Source organism: Choristoneura fumiferana, chromosome 9 (genome assembly GCF_025370935.1).
Source record: "Choristoneura fumiferana chromosome 9, NRCan_CFum_1, whole genome shotgun sequence".
Classification (NCBI taxonomy): domain Eukaryota; kingdom Metazoa; phylum Arthropoda; class Insecta; order Lepidoptera; family Tortricidae; genus Choristoneura; species Choristoneura fumiferana.
In genome coordinates, this window is record NC_133480.1 from 11,301,512 (window position 1) to 11,322,932 (window position 21,421).

The 21,421-nt window shown below is 38.2% G+C and overlaps 2 protein-coding genes across 2 annotated transcripts; one reads left to right on the forward strand and one right to left on the reverse strand.

The window, feature by feature from the left end:
• Positions 1 to 625: 625 nt before the first annotated feature.
• On the forward strand, positions 626 to 6,425 carry CCT6 (chaperonin containing TCP1 subunit 6). The gene is made up of 6 exons (XM_074092361.1): positions 626 to 863; positions 1,339 to 1,538; positions 1,899 to 2,038; positions 2,627 to 2,774; positions 4,963 to 5,156; positions 5,430 to 6,425. The coding sequence occupies exons 1-6, from the start codon at positions 727 to 729 to the stop codon at positions 6,204 to 6,206; spliced, it is 1,596 nt and encodes a 531-aa protein (XP_073948462.1). The 5' UTR covers positions 626 to 726; the 3' UTR covers positions 6,207 to 6,425.
• Positions 6,250 to 11,815, reverse strand: Pis (phosphatidylinositol synthase). Its single transcript, XM_074092362.1, has 4 exons — positions 11,648 to 11,815; positions 11,438 to 11,572; positions 10,157 to 10,474; positions 6,250 to 8,336 (listed from the first exon to the last, which is right to left on the reverse strand). The coding sequence occupies exons 1-4, from the start codon at positions 11,694 to 11,696 to the stop codon at positions 8,176 to 8,178; spliced, it is 663 nt and encodes a 220-aa protein (XP_073948463.1). The 5' UTR covers positions 11,697 to 11,815; the 3' UTR covers positions 6,250 to 8,175.
• Between the last annotated feature and the right edge of the window lie 9,606 nt (positions 11,816 to 21,421).

The following is a 21,421-nucleotide window of genomic DNA, read 5'->3' on the forward strand; positions in this document are numbered from 1 at the left end:
ATACCCCACACTACAAGGTTGGAGGAGAAAAAAAAACACTCCCACTTTACGTCTATGGAGGGCTCTAAAAATTTTTTTTATTTTATTTTTTATTGTACTATTTTGTCGGCATAGTTAATATATATATATTCGTCAAAAATTACAGCGTTCTAGCATTGATAGTCCCTAAGCAAAGCCGCGGACGGAAAGACCGACAGACAGACAGACAGACATGGCGAAACTATAAGGGTTCCGTTTTTGCCATTTGAGCTACGGAGCCCTATAAACTGGGATACCGGTGTAAAATATTAAATTAGACTAAGGGGTCTACCACATGTAATCTATCTCCAACTTTTAGAGTTTACATTTAAGTTAGAGAGAAATCAGATTATCAATTGCTGGCTGCATCGTATATCATTAACCTGCATTCAATGTCATAGACGCTTTATAGCACGGGAAAAAGTAAGTTGGAATACCAGAGGGCCTACAGGGCTACTATGAAACGCGAAACTCTAAGTTCGTGTCATGCGGTTCCTCTGACACTTTCACTATTTAATACCAGAGCGAGAGAGACGGTACGATACCAACTTCGATTTTAGATTTTTGTAGTAGCCCCGCAGCGCTAAGTCTTGTTTTCTTAGTTTCTCTGAGTAGCTGTATAGTCTGTGGTCTTGTTCGTTTCCGCCTGACTTTACTTGAGTTCCTCGTGTGTAGTTTTTGCCGATTACTAATTATTTTTTAACAGAAATGGCTGCTATTAGTTTGTTAAACCCTAAAGCCGAATTCGCCAGAGCGGCGCAGGCTTTAGCTGTAAACATTTCAGCTGCTAAAGGTATACAAGATGTCATGAAAACTAACCTCGGTCCAAAGGGAACAATGAAAATGTAAGTAAATTACTATTAACGTTACAGTTTAGGGGAAATAATTGTGGATATCAAAATATTTTGTTGTCCTCTTCAATCATCGGAAACTTTTAAGTCACTTAGCTGGTTACAGTTATTAAAATTGTAAAATAAAAAGTCAGATGTCAGTGAGTGCAGTCGCAGTGGGATGAGAATGCCGCTTTGCCGCTAGCTAGCTATTATTGGAATTGAGATATAAAATTTCTGACTAAAATTAATATTGTATTGTACTTCTAAACCAAACTTTCTTATATACCGAAGTATTGGAAGTAAATGTAAAAATTTAGAGCATTCATTCGGTGTAGATTTTAACTGAACTGAAAGTACAGTCAACATTAAAGACTACGTATGTAATACATAGGTATGGTCTCAGGGTCTATACTTAGGATTTTTGAGTATGTCAAACTTAATAGTCTAAGGTATTGAATGGTGGATAAAACTTGAATATGAATCTTAGGTTGGTATCTGGTGCTGGCGACATCAAGATCACAAAGGACGGCAATGTGTTGCTCCACGAGATGCAGATCCAGCATCCGACGGCGTCGCTCATCGCGCGCGCCTCCACCGCGCAGGATGATGCCACCGGAGACGGCACCACTTCCACTGTGCTTCTGATCGGGGAGCTGTTGAAGCAGGCTGATATTTACATCAGTGAAGGTTTGTAATTATTTTACAATGTTACTTCTAATTCTAGATTTGAAATCAGCTCTGAAGTTACTTATAACTTAACAATTTGCATGTGTGTTAGGAGAGAATACTCATTCTGTTGTTGATATTCTAAATCTATGCAACCAACACCGATACTCAAAAATGATTATATCCAAGTTATTATTACAGTGTAACTGCTTAATGTATTCCACCTACACACAATTTTTTATAGAGATAAATTTTAATAGAATTTTTTAAACATACCAAAAAAACTACTGGTGCAAGGAGTATTTATTCCTTATATCCCTTTGGGTTGGCAATGCATCTATCATTCATCTGGTTTTAAAAGAAAAAAAAAACTTTTTGCAGGTCTGCATCCGAGGATCCTAACAGAGGGTTTTGATGTGGCTCGCAATAAGGCTCTGGAAATTCTGGAAAGTATCAAGGTCCCTATTGAGATCAAGCGTGAAAGTCTGCTTGATGTCACCCGTACATCTCTGAAAACCAAGGTAAACACCACTTTGAGCAAAATTTTTGATAAAACGCAAAATAATTGTTGTCTGCACAGCATGGATAGATTGCAGCTGATATGCAACACCCTTTTTTTTAAATAAAATGTAATTCTGCCATAGTATAATTAAAATGCCGTTACTTGTCATCCGGGCGATTTTCAACTTTAGACAATACAGTTAGTACTTACCATCCAAAGTTAAAAATCGCCCGGTTGGCAATTAACAGCATTTTAGTTACTATGGTAGAATTGCACACTTTATCTGATCATGTGATCATAGATTTTTTGTTGTAGTTTTAATAGTACAGGGTATATGTATATAAAAATACTGCTAAAGTGGATCTTAAAGAATCCTTTAGCAAAACATTATTTTATTTATTCTTTAAAGTTATCATTTAAATTTCAGTGCAACCCTACATATCCTGCTTATAGCCTTATCTATACTGTGCTTCATGAGTAAGACTGCAAATTTAGGCTGCCCAATTTATTTTCCGTAGTATTTTTGAAATGCATAATACTCAAAAATTAAATTTAAAAAAAGCTTCCTTCCTAGTACATCATTATACAATGATCATGAAATGTGCAGGTGCACCCGAGTTTAGCGGAGGTGCTGACGGACGCGTGCGTGGACGCCGTGCTAGCCATCCGCGCGCCGGGGAAGCCCGTGGACCTGCACATGGTCGAGCTCATGGAGATGCAGCATAAGACTGCCACTGAGACAACGCTCATCAAGGGTGAGGAGAGCTCTGCTTTAAATTAAACTAGGCTTTAGCTTGTGCCAAATATTAGTGCGTACTAACAGTTATATAATTGTATGTTGCACGGGCAGTACTGGAATTATGAACAACAACTCATTAAAGCCCTCAGTCTTCAACTTTGGGCTTCTAATAGACTCGCTCGAAATTCCTTGTTTACCGCCTGTAAGACACAATGTACTATTTCTTGTAATGCTAATCTTGTGTTGTATGAAATAAATCTATCTATCTATCTATCTAATACCTTTAAACAAGCAATTTATATATTTCGGGGATCTCGGAAACGGCTCAAACGATTTCGATGAAATTTGGTATGTAGTGGTTTTGGGGGATGAAAAATCGATCTAGCTTAGTCTTATCTCTGGGAAAACGCTTGGTACCGAGTTTTAGCCCGAGCAGAGCTTGGTCACCCAGATATTGAGTTATTATATTAAATCTGGAATTTGAATTGACATTCTAAGATTTTACTCGCAAAACTAAAAATAAGAAAAAATAATGTCGCAATTTTTCGCCTCTCACCATCGCACGTGATCGCACGCAGTGATGTGCCGAGGTAATATTTCCGTTACCAGTAACATTCTGTTTGGAAATATTCCAGTAATTTTCCAATTTTACTTGTAAAATTCTCAAAAGGTGGTAAGATTCAAGAGTAATAAAATACACTAAGTTGTTGGTTATTTGAGTTGATCATTACCTATGCATAAACCATTATTCATTATTATCTTTTGTCTCCTTCACTCAAATTTCTTATCTTGCATACAACAATGGTACGGTTAGTTGTACAGTCGAGTTCTTATACTTCTGAGCAATAATTTTATCAAAAATATGTGAACACGACTCTATTGTTAACCGCGTAGTAGCGTGTTCAGATGTTTATGATAGAATTTTTGCTCTGAAATATAAGGGCCTACGCTAGCCTACGCGGTTTGCACGGAGCGGGTGGACGCCTATCGAAAAATAGTATAAGCAGCGCCAGACCCGTGCCAGCTAGCGTAGGCCCTAAGAACTCGACTGTATATTCGTACTATTCGATTCGACTCGCCTCCGCGAGCCTAGCAAATGCCAAGTCTTTACAATATTATTGTCAATGTGACAAATTAGGTTGTAATATATTTTTGCCTCCTTCAGTAAACTGGCCCCTATAGAATTTACGAGGAGATAATATTGCTAGTAACATTGGTAATGTACCTGGTAACATTTGGTAAGATACTGGTAAGATTGGTAATTAACTGTCTAAAGAGAGCCATGCATTTTTTTTAAATTATGAATGATGTCTATAGTATCCATAATCAGCATTAAGATTAAACCGTATATTTCACATTTTTGCTAATATTACCAGTACTATTACTCGGAAAATACTAGCTTTAGGAATATTACCGGTAGCCCCATCACTACACGTCACGCCCCATCTCGGCAATAACTTTGTTAAAAACTGGGAAGAAACAATAAATTTGTGGCTTATTAGCCATATGTATGAGATAACAGATTGCTTCAATGATACCACAGGAATTTAGACAATCTTGTGACATGTTTTCCATGTGAATGTCTGTTTCATAGAAAACTGATATTTTAGAGGAAAATCTACTTATTGTACGAGTAAGTTCGCGTACTTGCGGCTCGGAAGCAACTAAAAGTTCGCGTACTTATTTATGGCTTGGGGCACGTAAACGTATCTATCTATCACTCACGTGTCATGTATCACTTCGCGAACTTAACCAAACAACACATCAGTAAAAAAATCTCGTCGTACGCGAACTTACCCTTACGTTTATCCTTCTTCCTACTTATATTATAAATGTGAAAGTTTGTATGTGTGTGTGTGTATGTTTGTTACTCCATGTCTCCTTCACGCTAAAACGGCTGGACGCATTTGGATGAAATTTGGTATAGATAGCTGGACGTCTGGAATAACACATAGGCTACTTTTTATCCCGATATTTCCATGGGACAGGGATAAAATCTTTAATTTTCAACCACTGGGTTTAATTTTGAACAGTTATTCTTAACACAACCTCAATGAAAACCACAATATAAATTTTGGGAATTCCCAGGGGAATATTGTAAGATCCCGGAATTTCAACTGTAACTACGATCGAATAGTTAGGGCGTGCGAAGCCGCGGGTAAAGTATACTCAGTATATTTATCTTTGGCATTGACTGTGTCCAGGGCTCGTGTTGGACCACGGCGCGCGGCACCCGGACATGCCGAAGCGCGTGGAGAACGCGTACATCCTGACGTGCAATGTGTCGCTCGAGTACGAAAAGACGGAGGTCAACTCCGGGTTCTTCTACAAGTCCGCCGAAGACCGCGAGAAGCTCGTCGCTGCCGAGCGGGACTTTATTGACCAGAGAGTCAAAAAGGTAACTTATGCTTTCATCTTCATTGTTTTATGGTTGTTCCAGACGTTTATCTTAATTATTACGCTCAATTTGCACGACATTCGAGGCACCATCTACCGTTCAACGTCATAAATCCAATGTGTAAAAAAGCAATGCGTTTGAAAAGCGCTATCATAATACATGGGTTTCAATATGGTGTTATTTGAACAGTTTTCTGACGCTGAAAAAGCTCTTGTGCAAATTGGGCCTTACATATTTAACCGCCATATGCTTCAACTAATTTGTGGATTACAGATTATCGCTCTCAAGAAGAAGGTGTGCGACGGTACTGACAAGACGTTCGTAGTCATTAATCAGAAGGGAGTAGACCCCATGTCTTTGGATGCCTTCTCCAAGGAAGGCATTGTGGCCCTTCGTAGAGCCAAGAGGCGTAACATGGAGCGTCTCGCCCTGGCTTGCGGCGGAAGCGCCATGAACTCTGTAGACGACCTAACTGAGGACTGCCTCGGATACGCAGGTCTCGTATACGAGCATATCCTTGGAGAGAACAAATTTACTTTCGTTGAGGAATGCAAAAACCCTCAATCCGTTACTATTCTCATAAAGGGACCCAACAAACACACTTTGACTCAGATAAAGGACGCCGTCCGCGACGGCCTCCGCGCGATCAATAACGCCATCGAAGACCAAGCGGTCATTCCCGGCGCAGCCGCCTTCGAAATCAAAGCCAATGTAGAACTCCAGAAGTTCAAAGACACGGTCAAAGGAAAGGCTCGTCTCGGCATCCAGGCCTATGCCGAAGCCTTGTTGATTATTCCCAAGACCCTGGCTGTCAACTCCGGATACGACGCGCAGGATACCATCGTTAAATTGCAAGAGGAAGCTCGCCTGAGCCCTGATCCGATTGGCTTGGATTTGAGCACCGGTGAAGCAATCAAACCTATGGATTTGGGTATAGTTGATAACTACGTCGTGAAGAAGCAGATCGTGAACTCTTGCTCCGTCATCGCCAGCAACCTCCTCCTCGTAGATGAGATCATGAGAGCTGGAATGAGTAGCCTCAAGGGATAATTACAAAGATTATTTTTTGAGGCGTGAACAAGAAAAAGATGTCTCAAAATAATTATTTTGCTTTATTGAGAATAATTTTAGTTTTCCAAACATTGCTTGGTTGATTTTATTAACATTTAATGTTACTTATTTCATTAGTACTATTACATTATTCTGCTTTCACATTCAAAAATGCTGTTCACAAGAATTAATATTAAATAAATATATAACTAATCTTTATAGTTTTCGTTTATATGAATCAATGTGACTTAATTTGTACTTAAGAGATTATCACACTGTTCCGCATATCAGAGCGGTGTCCGGTGCTGCGGTTTTTTTAGCATTGACTGTAGAATCTTGATTTGTATTGACAAGCCGCGTGGTGTAACACACTGACTCCGCATCTCCGTGCAGGGGTACAGGTACAGGCGAATTTCGTTGCTCCGCACACCGCAGCGGAATGCGGCAGCATTGTGATAACCGCCTCATCTATTAATAAACTTTGATACTTTTTCTATATTAAGATTAATATTACAACATAACAGATATTTAAAAAAATAATAAGGCATGTCATGCCCTGTCATGCGTACTACACAAAATTAAACAACACCGCTGTAACATGATAAAACCACCTCTAATATTTTATGATAAAATGTTCAATGCTAGTTTATGCGTTTAGTTTGGTAAACTGACAAATTTTGTGACTATTGCAGGTAAAATTAATCAAGATCATAGATACATAACATCCATCCCCACATAAAACATTTAATATAATATAGACTATATAATATAATGAAAAAACATAATTTCCCATACATCAACATTGACCTAAATTCGCGAAAATGCACAAGTTATAATAATCTGCAAACTTGGTTCCATATTAAATTAACGCTTAATAAGGTAGAGGTGATTTAGCGACCACTTGCATTGAGTTGGAAACTGAACCTTATTTTTATCAAAATACGTCACAATTTCCATTGAAATTATTGAGAATAGCTTTTGATTCTGTGGTAGTATGCTCCAATAAATGAGACCTTATTAAGGGTTAAAAACAAAAGCGAACATTATCTGGTAGAGAAAATAAAACCAGTAGCTTCTAATGCAAACACATGGCAATAGCCGTGATCACGCCCTGATATTTCATGATAAATTTTTAATGTGTTTCAGTTTAGTTAACTGCCAAATTGTGTGATTAGATCACTGCAGAGAGAGAAAAATATAATAGGTAACATGCATACCTACCGTGCCTACTTTATTTATTTATCTGTTTACATCTAATATGACAGTTAAAACCATATCATTAATTACATTAGATACTTAGAACATTTATTATATTAGAATACATATAACAAAGATTTATGATTGATTTCACATACACAAACATTGAACTTATAATTAGTCATAGCATAGCACATACAATTAACATGAAAAATGTCTTCCGCAACAAGAAATAAAAAAAGGTAAACTTAACTCAGTATAAAATTAAAAACAAACATGTATTAGGTATATAAAATATCCAGCAAAGGACATTAAAAATCTGACTAGTGTGCCCGAGATAACAAAGTATTGTCTGCATCAAATGTACGGGAGCAGCCAACTAGCCAAGGTACTTAAATAAATCTGAACACTTCTCTATTGTCAAAGGTGTTGAGCGTGTTTACATACATTTGAGCACCTTGGCTGCTCCCATTGTGACAATCAACAGTACCTAAAGTAAATTTCATCTGAAGAATATTTCTTAAACAATCTCGTATTAATTTATTGAATCAGGCGTTACATTGCAGAGGTCCATATCAATAAACTATAAAGAATTACTTTGCTTTGATTAGGTCGCGGGTGAGCAAAGTAATTATTTATAGTTCGTTGATATCGTAATATGTTTTTAACATCACATCACATTAAATTACATGGAATTCAAATGCGAACCTACATGGGATAGGTTATTTGGCAACACAACAAAGTTTGATAGAACTTTCTACTCTTTAATGACTTAATTTTCTTGTTTCTGTGCCAACGCAGCTCGTTCGTTGACGTCGATCGTAGCGATGTTGAGGGATGCCACAATGCCATGGAGCACCGAGATGCCGGCTTTCACCACGGCAACAGGCATCGATATCAGAGCAATCAGTTTAAACAGTCCAATGCCCAGAACTGGAAAAGGAAACATAACTTAGTGAGAAAAAGTTATACGTACTTCCATTTATTTACTTTGAATTCGATTTCGTAAATAAAATAAATGTGATAAAGCGCGAGCGTTTTAGGACAGCTGAACCTGCGAAACTGCACACAACCACACACTGCGGCTGGCGTTTTGGTCAATTATATTTCAGTCACCATGGATTTTTGGCGAGCAGTGTGTGTGTTATGGTTCATAGTTTTCTGTGCTCCCCAGTCGAGACTATAAAACCGTATTATTACAACAGTACACACAAAAAAAACCGCATGGTTATATAAACCTTGGAACAGCTAGATAGGTACAGGCACCTATCAGTTGCTCCGAACTGCCTGCCTGGTAATTTAAATAATAATAAAATGTAGCAAGTTACGGATTTTATAGTAAGTTAACGAAAAAAAAAACAGTGCTACATAATATGCCTGATAGAGATTTGCTTAAATTTACTACGAGCTGCCCTTGACTGTGTGACCCTAGACTTACCACGTATGTAGCAAGGCATGGCAGAGAAATTTCAGTTAAGCTATAGCAGCTATTTTTGACTTATCAAACTCAGCTAAAAAAATATTGGGAACTAAACTTTTTTACTCCATTTATATAAATCGATAACACTCATTTTATACAGCACATCATAAATATTATGTCGATCTGGGCCCGATTGCATAACAAAGTACAAGCTAATATTATTAGCGATTTTGTATTGAAATTCACTAATAGTATTAGCTTGTACTTTATTATGCAATTGGGCCCTGATAAGTAACAGATAGTGAAAGGCGGAGTCTTCTCAGTAAACAAGGGTAAAGTCTAGTTTAGACTTGAAAGAAAAATTATACAAGTTGTATTACATTGAGAGGCCATTAAGCCAATGAGTTTGTAATGGGTGGACAATCAAGCACCGCAATGTAATGCAACTAAATTTTTATTTCTTGCAAGTCTTAACTAGGCTTTCAGTGTTTCTTTAAGTTTTGTACATAGTCCAGTTTTTGCTGTGAGTAATTGATATGGCTCACTTGTTTTTAATAAATAAATAAGTCATTACATAGAAGGGTACTTGAATACTAGAGATGTGCCGACTAGTCGGTAAAGCCGACTATCCGGCCACTCTCGTAGTCGGCGACTAGTCGGCGAATAGTCGGCAAAAGGCGCCGACTATCCGGCTTCTTACTTTGTACGTATATTTCAATAAAATATTTATTTTCATGTAGGTAGGTATACACAGAGGGGGAATTACATTACATAAAAAGCTGTTAATTCTTGTAGTATTTACTGTTTTTCGTTGCCCACACGAGAAATTATATTTTGGCATTAATTATACATTAGTTATTATAGGTAGCTACTTGGCTTTACGGGAATCATTGTCTAATAGTTGAAAAAATCCATACACGAGACTTTCTTTTTGATATCATCATGTCAGCTGAATGTTAACAAAGTGTCACGGAAATCTCCGAAGCTGTGATCGGCTTGGCCGACTAGTCGGCCGATTAGTCGGCTTCTTTACAACCGACTAATCGGCTAGTCGGCTAGTCGGCCAAAGTCGTGATCGGCACATCTCTATTGAATACTCAACCAAACAAAATGTAATTTTGACCATTTGACTTAAAAAATTAGTCTGCATCTGTGCAGTCACCTGCATTAATACCTACCACAGTGGAGCATGCAAAAATATCTGTCACATCCTACCAGAACCAGAAATAGAGTTGTATCAGATATTTATGCATGCTTTACTATGTACAACATTGGTGTTGGTGACTACTGCATCAGTGCAATACAACAAAATATGAAAAAAAGGAATATTTACCTGTAGGTCCAGTGTAAAAGTACATAACATACAGAGCTGCGTAGAATGCTTCATTGCCAGCACACATAAAGAACAGGACATTCTTGTTGGTATAATACAAGCGCATGATTGGGTTGCCAGACATGTCAATGAATTTGTGAGAGACCTTCCCCTGAAGAGTGACAGTGTGCAGATACAGCCAATGGCAAGTGATGTCTATGGCCATTGACATTTGGAACCAGAATGTGTATTGAGGGTAAAAGGTGGCCAAAGTCATCATGAGGCCTGCAGTGCCTGCCCGGTCAGTCAGCTGATCCAGCATACCTCCAAACTTTGTACCTGTTGAAAAATTATCATTTGGTAACTAAACAAAGTTATCAAAATCTATATGATGAAACATTTCATAAACTTTATCCCGTCAAACGCCCTGCGCGCCACATATCTAAATACTTGTGGTAAGTCAATTTTTGTTACTAGTTTCGATCACCCTTTAACATAGGATACTAGTCCAAAATTACCCAAAAAAGTTGTTGGTCGCGCGATGGGTTAATTTTTAACAGTGAAATAGCCTACTGGTAAATGATGGACTATGAAGATCTTGGGTTCAGACAGTTCAGAATGTATTTGAATAAGTAATATCCCTCAGACTTGATCACAACTACTTAATTCTTTTTTGCTTATTTATGGGTGAAAATTTAAAAAGTTTATAATGTTGTATTTGAGTAGTTCATTAAATACAGTGTAGATATGTTTTCTTCATTTCTGTAAACTTAAATAGACAACTCATTTCATTGATAAAAACTAATTTTAAAGTTGACGAAAATCAAAAATAACATGTTGTATATTGATAAGTATAGCCACTGCCTGCCTAAGACCTACATCACAAGCTTTGCATAATTTGGGACTAGGTAAATTAAATTGGTATAAGTTGATCCACAATATTTTATTATTCAGTGAACATTGTGAGAAAACCTGCTCACATGCAAATCAATTCAATGGTGATGAATAGTGTGTGTGAAGTTATCTATTACTACTGGGGCTATGGAACTACGGCTCAATCCCTCTACAATCTGAGAGGAGGCCTGTGCCCAGTAGTGGGGCGTATATAGGCAAAAGAAAGATGATGATGATTATTTTTTAAGTCTTAACATGGTAAAGTAACTAACAGCAACAGTTGATTCCCAAGTGTGCGTTAAGCATAGATTATAATAAATAATAATATTATCATCGTAAATGGGTAATAAAGGTCACTCGATACAATAAGTACCTAATTTAATTAGGTAAGTGATGCCTTATACATACTCTGATTAAAGTACCGGGCTGCATGCCCGTCGAATGCGTCCAGCAGAGCCGAGGTTACATAGCAGGTGCAAGCGAAGACGCAATGCGTCGGCATATAGTAAAAAGATATTATAGCCAAGATGACTCTCCCAAATCCTGAAACATCGAATGTAAACAATGCAAATCGATTACAGTTTTAGTATAGTAACTATATTCATATCATCTGCTCACCAATTATATTGGGCACGAAAAGAAAAATATTTTCACGCTGCTCAGTCATCTTGACCGATGAGTAATTAAGTATTTTAATATTAGCAAAACAATCGTAAAATCAGGGCGGCGCCCTCACGATACCCAACTCGAGTCGAGGTCGAGCCTCAAGATACTGTACTGTACTGACTGACTTTTTTTTTTTTTGTAATTTTATGGCCTGGTTACTAGACCTTTAAGCCAGACTGACTGACTGCCAGCCATTCAGTGTTGCCAATGCCAACGAACGACTCGGACCCTGATACTGGCTGATAGAAACGCCACTACATACGCCAATTTTCACAGCTTGATTGAGTAGCCTAATCTTTTTTTTTTTTTTTATTGTAGCTTCGCGCTCTTGGCGCATTTAGCCAAACGGGGAAACGGAATTAGATAAGGGAAATGCGTAAGGATCGAATTTAGAAAAATGGGTTGGAAAAGATCAGGAAAGGTAAAAGATAAATAATAATACTTATAGTTTTATATTGTTATGAGATAGAAATGTATATAGAGCTTTAAATATATATAAGGAATTATCATTAATTACAAGGAGGGATGGAACAGATACGGGAAACGGAACGCCAAGGAGTGACAGCTGTTGTAGAAATGAGGAACGATCATAAAGTTGACAGGCGAAAGCGCGGGAAACGTTCGGTCGTTTGGTTGTGTTTTGTAATTGTTTTTGAAAATATTGTGAAAATTGATTTTTTAGCTGACAAGAGTTGATTATTCGGGTATTGTAAATAATAGTACAAGTATTCTATGTAAATTTGTATATTTTTTGTAAGTTATAGTGTATATACTGGACATATAAGGGTAAGTTTTTTGTAATCTTTGTACTTCAGGTAACTCCTTATGGAGTTACCTGAAGACCCAGGGGGGACTGCCCCAGACATAGGACATAATGTGACCATTGTAGATGGATCTAGCACTGATGGCTCTTGTAGCCAGGATAATATTAATAGGAGGAAACGACACTCTGTAAAAACATGTCGCCATTGCAACAAAAAAAGGTCGAGACAACGTCATGGCGAGCCTTTGATAATAAAAGAGGACGATTGTGTTTGCAATGTTGATGATAGCCGTCAAAGAATGCATAGTATATTTGCAAAACCAGCCCCCAAGCCACAGTCACATCACACCATTTCTACAGCTGATAGTATGCCTGCTACTGTTAACGATTCAGTACCACCTCAATTATTGTCAAACTCTAACTCCACATCTACAGCTCCCCAACCAGTAGGCAGACTGATGTACCAGAAATCAGATGTGGCACCTTTTAATGTTCATGTACAGCGAATGCAAACCTCGGAAAATGATAATGTGTCTCTACATCCTGTAGTGTTTGGGAAGTTCCTAAGGAAAAATAATGTATCTCAAATCGTAAATGGGAGCTTGAAACGCATTGGAAGAAATAGAGTGACTATTTCTTTCAGTGATTTTCAGGCTGCCAATAACTTCTTGACCAACCCCGCCTTGTCAGCATCAAACTACAAGACTTTTATCCCGACTTTCTCTGTCACCCGGTTGGGAATTGTACGAGGAGTTCCCTCCGAGTGGTCAGAGGAAGAAATCTTAGAAAATATATCTGTTCCCATAGGCTGTGGACCGATATTAAAAGTAAGACGGCTGAAAAGGAAAGTTATAGAGTCAGGTGTTAATGAGTTAAAACCCACAGAGTCGGTGGTACTTACCTTTGATGGCCAAGTTTTACCTAAACGCATATTCATGTGCTATGCAGCACTACCTGTAGACCTATACATTTATCCTACTATACAATGCTACAACTGTTGTCGCTTTGGGCATGTCAGAGGTCAGTGCCGCTCAACTCCCAGATGTTACAAATGTGGTCAGGGACATACTGGAGAAAAATGTGAAGTTGATGATGAGCATATAAGATGTTGTCTGTGCAAAGGTTCTCACCTAGCTACTGATAAAAAATGTTTAGAATTTGAGAGACAAAGAAATATAAAGGAGACCATGGCTAAAAGCTGTGTGTCATATTTTGAAGCTAATAAACAACACCCACCTATTTCAAAAATTTCGTATGCTGATGCATTGCTGAGTAATAATCCTAATGGAACAGAAAAGGATTACTCACACACTAGTCCAACTACATCTTATAAGAAAACTATCTTTATGAAACCTCGCTCCCCACCTCAACCTAGATCTAAAGGATATGATGTGGCAGCGCATAATGCCTTGACAAGGGATTATGACATGCCTGTCACTAACAAAAATATTTATAAATCTAATGAGTCCACTCAATCTGTGAAAGAAATAATTCTATTGATCATTAAGTTACTGTCCCAATCTGGATTGGGTAGTAGTATCTCACCGTCCCACGCTGCCCCTATTATGAATTTTTTCACTCAACTCTTAACCGATAATGAACAGCCAATTTCAAATCCTTCAATGGAACTGTAGAAGTATAATACCAAAGAAAGCTGATTTACTCTATTTAATAAATAAATTTAATTTAAAAATTATAGCCTTGCAAGAAACTTGGTTAAAGCCTTCATCCAATTTCAGGATATCAGGATTTTCCTGTATAAGAGAGGACCGCTCTGATGGATATGCCGGTGTTGCTTTGCTTGTAAAGCATGGCATTCCTTATTCACATATTCCCCTTCCTGCTCATAACAATGATATATCTATAATTGCTGTTTCCGTTAATAATATCTGTTTTGTCTCATTATATATCCCTCATCCTTCTTCAACTATTTATAATGAAGTAAATCACTTATTGACACTGCTTCCGAAGCCTCTTATTCTTCTTGGAGATTGGAATGCCCAACATCAATCTTGGGGTAGTTCCACCACCAATTCCTATGGTAATCTAGTCATTGATATGATGGACTCCCATAATCTTTGCATCCTAAATGATGGTTCTCCCACCCGACGAACTGCACCTGGAGAGGGAATAAGTTGCCCAGATGTTTCTATTTGTAGTCCAAACTTATTTTCTTCTTTATCCTGGAAGGCCTCTCCTCTTTCATTTGGAAGTGATCATTTCACTATTCTTTTGTCATTTCCGTTTAATAACTCTCCTACCCCAAAGCGTCCTCCTCGTTTAAAGTACAATTTAAGTAACGCCAACTGGGATACATTCAAGGAACATCTTGATCAAAAAATTTCCTCTCTTCCTTCAATAGAACACAGCGACGAAGCCACATGTGCAGCCGCTCTGGCAAAGATAATGGTCGAGACTGCTGATAATGTTTTTCCAGTGAAAAAAGTAGGAGGAAACAACATTCCTTCTCCACCATGGTGGGATTCGGAATGCACTACAGCGGCCAAAGGGCGTAAGGAGGCTGAACTTGCTTATAGAGAATCTAGTACCAATGAAAACTTCGATATTGTTTTGGACGCAATAGACAAGGCAAAAAAGCTTTTTAAAAAAAAGAAGTTTGAAGGTTGGAGAAACTTTTGTTTATCTGTATCTCCTAATACAAACCCTTCTGTGGTTTGGAATAATATTAAAAGATTTCGATCTGCTTTTAAAGAAGACTGTTCCTCCAACCTTCCTTCTTCACTAACAGATGAATTTCTGGATAAACTCGCTCCTCCCACTGTTCCTGAGTTTATCCCTTTATCTCCAGTGTTGGACCTGAGCGGGCTTAATGGCCCATTCACTCTACTAGAACTCAAAGGAGCCATTTCTAAAACCAAAGATTCAGCTCCTGGACCAGATGGTATACCATATTCTTTCTTTATCCATTTAAATGATATAACTCTTCTTTACTTTTTAAAATTAATTAACAAAATAATGATTTCTGGCGAGATTCCCGAGGCTTGGAAATGTCAAGATGTTTTGCCTTTCCTTAAACCAAATAAGGATCCTTTTGATGTCTCTTCTTATCGGCCTATAGCTCTGTCCACTGTCCTAATGAAACTTACGGAACATCTGGTCAAAAATCGCCTGGAGTGGTTTATTGAAACTAACAATATACTTAGCCAGAACCAATTTGGCTTTAGGCGGGGCAGAGGTACCATTGATAATATAGGTGTTCTTATCACGGACATTAGACAAGCATTTTCCGATGGCAATACTCTGATTGCAGCATTTATGGACATTTCAGCAGCGTACGATAATGTCATTGTTTCTCACCTTCATAAAAAACTTAAAAATCTTAAAGTACCACTTTTGCTCTCCAATTTTATTATAAATATGTTATCAGGAAGGTGTATTAATCTTACTGTAAATGACACTAAGAAATCTAGGCTTTTGTGGAGAGGGTTACCTCAGGGCTCGGTTTTAAGCCCATTACTCTACAACATATACAGCCATGACCTAGAAGATTCTTTAGGTACAGAGGTTAAAGTTCTGCAATATGCCGACGACTTGCTTGTGTATAGCTCACATCGAAATGCTGAAATGGCTTCAGCTTACTTAAATAAATCCCTTATCCACCTGAAAAGCTGGCTGGATGACAATGGCCTTGAGATTTCCTACTCTAAGAGCGTCGTGGTTCCTTTCGCCAGGACAAGGGTACCGCCTGTGGTATCTGTCAAGTTTGATTGCCACCCCATTCCAACGAAAAGCTTTACACGTTTCCTTGGTGTTGTGTTGGATTATAAGCTTACAGGAGTTCCCCACTGCGACCATATTGTAACTAAATGCGAACGACTTTTAAACATGATACGATGCCTTACAGGTGTCTGGTGGGGTGCCCATCCATTTTCGCTTAGACTCCTATACAACGCTTTGATTAGAAGTAGTATCGATTATGGCACATTCTTATTAATCCCGGCACAAGTTAATGGCTTTAAACGGATAGATGCTGTCCAGTCCAAAGCTCTACGCCTGATCTGTGGTGCAATGAAATCAAGCCCTATAAATTGCCTACAAGTCGAATGTGTGGAACCACCCTTACATTTAAGGCGTCAATATTTGTCAGATAAGTTTTTATTTCGCTGCTTTCAAAATTCCAATCATCCCCTACGATCAAGCCTTCCACTATTAAATAACTCTGACTTCATCTAACTATTGGTCGAATAAAATAACTCCGTGCCTACTAAAAAGTTATCAAAGGTACATGTCCATACAATCTCCAACCTATCACTATCCTGAATATCCCCTTTTCTGTGATATTTTTCTGCTCTTACTTTATCTCCTGATGTTCATCTCAATTTAGGAGTAACTAAAAATGATATGGATCCCAACGTTAATTTTAATTCAATTAAAGACGATCGGTGGCATAGCTGGCATCATATATACTCTGATTCTTCCAAGCATGCGTCTTTTGGCCATGTGGGGGTTGGGGTGTACCATTCCCAATACAAAATTATTCAGAAAATAAAACTCCCTCCTGAAACGTCAGTATTTACGGGAGAATGCTTTGGATTACTTAAAGCCGTAGAATATATCTTACTTGCCCAACTCAGAAAAACTTTAATTATAACGGATTCAAAAAGTGCTCTTCAAGCTCTTAGTAAATTCCCATTTAATTGCAAATTAATATTCCCTGTCATAATTAAATTAAGAACTCTCCTTGCCAAGTGTTCTGATTTGGGATACTCAGTGTCTTTTGGTTGGGTTCCAAGTCACTGTGACATCTCCGGCAATGTAATTGCTGACCGGCTAGCCAATGAAGCTGTTAAAGATGGTGATCTATTTCCATATAGGAATTACAGTCATGACCTGGCTGCTCTAGCTGGTTCATCTCTTAGAGAGAACTGGAGAGAGAAGTGGATTGAAAGTTGCCAGATCAAGGGCAAACATTATTATTCTATTCAACCTAGTATTCCGTCTAAACCTTGGTTTGGCAAAACTAAGTTTGGTAAGAGAGCCACCTGCTGCCTTATTCGTATGAGACTGGGTCATGTTTGTACTCCCGACAATCTTGCTAAATTTAAACTGGTGGAGTCTGGTGTTTGTGAGTGTGGCTTGGGCATTGCAGACACAAATCACATATTCTCTCGTGTCCTCTCCATGACAACTCCTTCCTTTATGAAGAACTTATATCCTACAAAGTCCCATTACCTACTGTCGCCACGTTTATTATCCTAGGCCGTTACATATTTACCTAACGTACCTACATAGACAGGGCAGCGACACTTGCCCTGGTTGAACAATGCATCAACTCTATGTATTCTCATTATAGTATGCAAGTGATTAAGATTGGCGACTCATACCTGTAACTCTAGTCAGCCATCTGTGTTCAGCTCCGTGGACTTAGTCTGCTTCGCTTACTGTATTCACCACCTGTTGGAGTAGATAAAGTATGACTCCACTGCATGGAGCCCTAATAGGTGTCTTAGGTTTACCTAGTGAACTTATATGGTTATCATCATCAGTTAAGTTATGTACAATTATGTAGATACAAATATGCTTTCTTTCTAGCGATATATGTGCTTATATCTGCACTCTCGGAGCCTGTATATTAAACATCCAGTGGATCGCCGCAGGTCACCACTGTGCTCATACTGCAAGGCAGACTGTGGAGCAGCTCCCCCCTCATATCCACAGGGACCATGAGAGTTAGTCTAACATGGGAATCGCTTTCATATTCTGAGACCTCAGTCTCGGCGCCAGGTGGACAAGCCACTAACTACTCACATTAGGAGTCAAAGCATTGTCACACAGACCACAATTATCAAGATATCTGTCTCTATCGGACATTTGGTTATTACAGGTTAATGTAGGGAGATGATAAATCTAAGGCACCCATAATGCTACTTGGCACTTGGTATACTTATTATAGTACTTAGCTTCATAGCTGCGTCGCCCGCGATGTGACCATTATCCAGGAACACGACACTGAATCTAGTAAACTGAATACTGAACATTAACTAGAAAAGTCACTCTCGCGAGCGCGCCAACTGAACTATGACAGATCGACAGAACAGGAAGTCATAGACTAACTTACCATAGAGTTAAAGGTATTGCCATAGACAATATACATTCGCGGAAGTGTCGCGACACCTACATCCATCTCTGTCCTTTTAGCCTCTAATGACTTAACTATATATAACTATTGAACATATTTATAAATAATAAGATATTAAATTTAAATATGTATTCCTCAACTCTCTAAATTTAATTATTATATATATATTATCTTTGTTCCTTTCGCTTAATCCCATATAATCTTCTCCTGTAGACTTCCGTATTCCAAAATTCCGTATTTTCCGTTGATTTCGTTTCCTTACCTTTACGCGTCTGTGGCGGATGCGCAAACCGCGCGAGCCAACAAAAAAAAAAAAAAAAAAAAAAAAAAAAAAAAAAAAAAAAAAAAAAAAGTTGACAGGCGAGGATTATGTGATTAAGATCACAGGGGACAGCTCCACATTCACATGCCGAGCTGTCCACTATGCCCAATCTCGCAAGATGTTGGGGTGTGCAAACATGCCCCATTCGCATGCGAGACATCATAGTTGTTGCAGGCTTACAAAGATGGATTTTGAGAACCAGGGCTGGCAGGATTGCCGGTTGAAATATCGCGATAACGCAAACCCGTCCTTACATCATTGGACGCCCAAGCTGGTCCAAGCCTCTCGTAAGTATATCTTTGGCTAGCTACAAGATCCTCAGCTATATTATTTGAACGGATGAAGGTCCCCACTATCGATCGCTTCGCGAGCTAATTGGTCCACGCGTTCGTTTCCCTTGATCCCCTATGGCCAGGGATCCAAGCAAAGGAAACTATGTATCCATTCTGATAGCATTAAATAGAAGGCTTCGTATTTATAGATATGGGGATTGTTAGATTTTGTTTTGAAAGGAAATTTAGCAATAGACTGCAATGAGCTCAGTGAATCCGAAAATATTATAGTGTTTTTGAGTTCATTAAAACTATATATTCAACTGCTTTCAGGATAACCAAAACACTCCAGTGTACACAGATATTCTGGTGGAAGTTTAATTTTTGTACAATATTGTATTGAGAATGCAATACACCAACGCAACACACCCATTTGAGGAGACCTTTGAAAGCATCTGTGTAAATATGATGGACATCCGAGCTTCTGATCCAATAAAACCCAAAAATGATGATTATGTTCTACATCATTTTAGAAATACTATATTTAGGGCAACTGATGGAATAAGAAATAATGATTCATATTCATGCTGATAAATGGGGAGTGTAGAGGAATTAAAGTGGGTGCAGAAATAGATTGATATTTATCAAAGCTTTTGATTAAACAAGGAGGCTTCTTATGTTTCCAATATTTTGAGGAGGCTATATGCAGAGATAGACGAGGCAGGATAGACCAGAGCTGATGATTGGATAGCTGAGTACATCGGAAAAGATATCTATCGCTGAGAAATTGACGCCGTAAATATAGTGGAGGATCAACGCATTCCACTGAAGCGCATTAATAGGACTAGATTTCATGGCCCCACAGACAATTCTAAGAGCTTTAGACTGGATACCTTTCAATTTCTTGAAGCCAGCAACACTTCCAGGGTCTAGTAAAAAAGTACCATAATCTAAAATGCTTCTAATCAAAGCATGTACAATAATTTCAAGCATGAAGGATGTGCACCCCACAAAACCCTGAGACACACCTCAGAATATTAATTTTTTTCACATTTGCAGCTATGTAATCACAATGGGCTAGGCCAGTTAATTTGCTATCTAAAATTACACCTAAAAATTTGTTTGATTTTTAACCAAAATTACTTGACTACCAAATTTAACACTAATGGGGAGGGAGTCGCTTTCTGGTAAACAATACCACCACACTTTGGACACAGAACTCCAAAAATGGAGTCTAACCATGTCTTTAAAACAGCCCTAAAGAACAAGTGAGACTATTGCTAGCCTTTTCAATGGAGCTATTAATTGAGTATAATAGTAAATCATCAGCATATTGTAAAACTCTGACCGATCCTTTAAGATGATTCCAGTCATATGGTAAAATTATATAGCAAGGCTTAATCGGAACCCTGTGGAAGTCCTCGCCACACTGTACGCGTGATTCTATTATTGTCATCTAAGAGTAACTAATAAATCTTCTGATAGTAAATTGATTATGAAGTTGATTAAACTAGGTACCCTAACTTAAGAAGTTTATCCCAATACTGAAACTACACATTATCATAGGCAGAACAATATCAAGGAAAGCAGCAGTAACTGACTCATTGTTTGAGAATGCTAGATGGATATCGGACGTTATATTGCCAGACTGTCATGACAAGACCGACTTTGCGAAAGCAAATTGACTTGAGCCAGAAGCTGATTGCTTTCCATGAAAATACTCTAACCTGTTTTTAATCAAATGCCCGCACATTTGGCGAAGACTGAAGATAGGGCAACTGGGCGATAAGAGATGCATCGCTAGCTGTTTACCCTGCTTCAGATAGATTATAATTTGAGACCTCCATGCCTCAGGAACAGTGCCAGTAAACAAACTGTATTTATGACAGAAAGGAAATTAGAAAGAATACTGTCACTAACATTTGAAAGAAAGGAATAAGGTACACCATCCTCTCCTGGTGCTGAATCCTTTAGGTTTGCTAAAAAACTTTTAACTCCTCCATTCGGAAGGGTGATCTAGACTAAATTGAAAGAGAAGGCTAGGAGGAATAGAGGAATGCTGAAAAACATACCCTTCAGGAACTGATGCAGGGGCTAACTGGTCTAGAATGTTGAGCTAATTAGGAGGAAGTATTTGTCTAGGAGAATCATTAAATGCAGATCTAAACCTTTCACGTATTCATACTATGAAGGTTTTTACATTAGGAGAAAGTGACAGACAAAATTGCTTCCATCCTTCATATTTTTCTTACGCGCAACTTTTTAGTAT

Bases quoted from the DNA above. Each gene is read 5' to 3' on its own strand.
- CCT6 (XM_074092361.1), top strand. From the start codon at position 727: ATGGCTGCTATTAGTTTGTTAAACCCTAAAGCCGAATTCGCCAGAGCG. The intron at 2,039-2,626 runs GTAAACACCACT...TGAAATGTGCAG, and splicing joins GTACATCTCTGAAAACCAAG to GTGCACCCGAGTTTAGCGGA. The intron at 2,775-4,962 runs GTGAGGAGAGCT...GACTGTGTCCAG, and splicing joins TGAGACAACGCTCATCAAGG to GGCTCGTGTTGGACCACGGC.
- Pis (XM_074092362.1), bottom strand. From the start codon at position 11,696: ATGACTGAGCAGCGTGAAAATATTTTTCTTTTCGTGCCCAATATAATT. The intron at 10,475-11,437 runs GTATGTATAAGG...ATTTTTCAACAG, and splicing joins AGCCCGGTACTTTAATCAGA to GTACAAAGTTTGGAGGTATG. The intron at 8,337-10,156 runs GTAAATATTCCT...TTCCTTTTCCAG, and splicing joins CTTTTACACTGGACCTACAG to TTCTGGGCATTGGACTGTTT.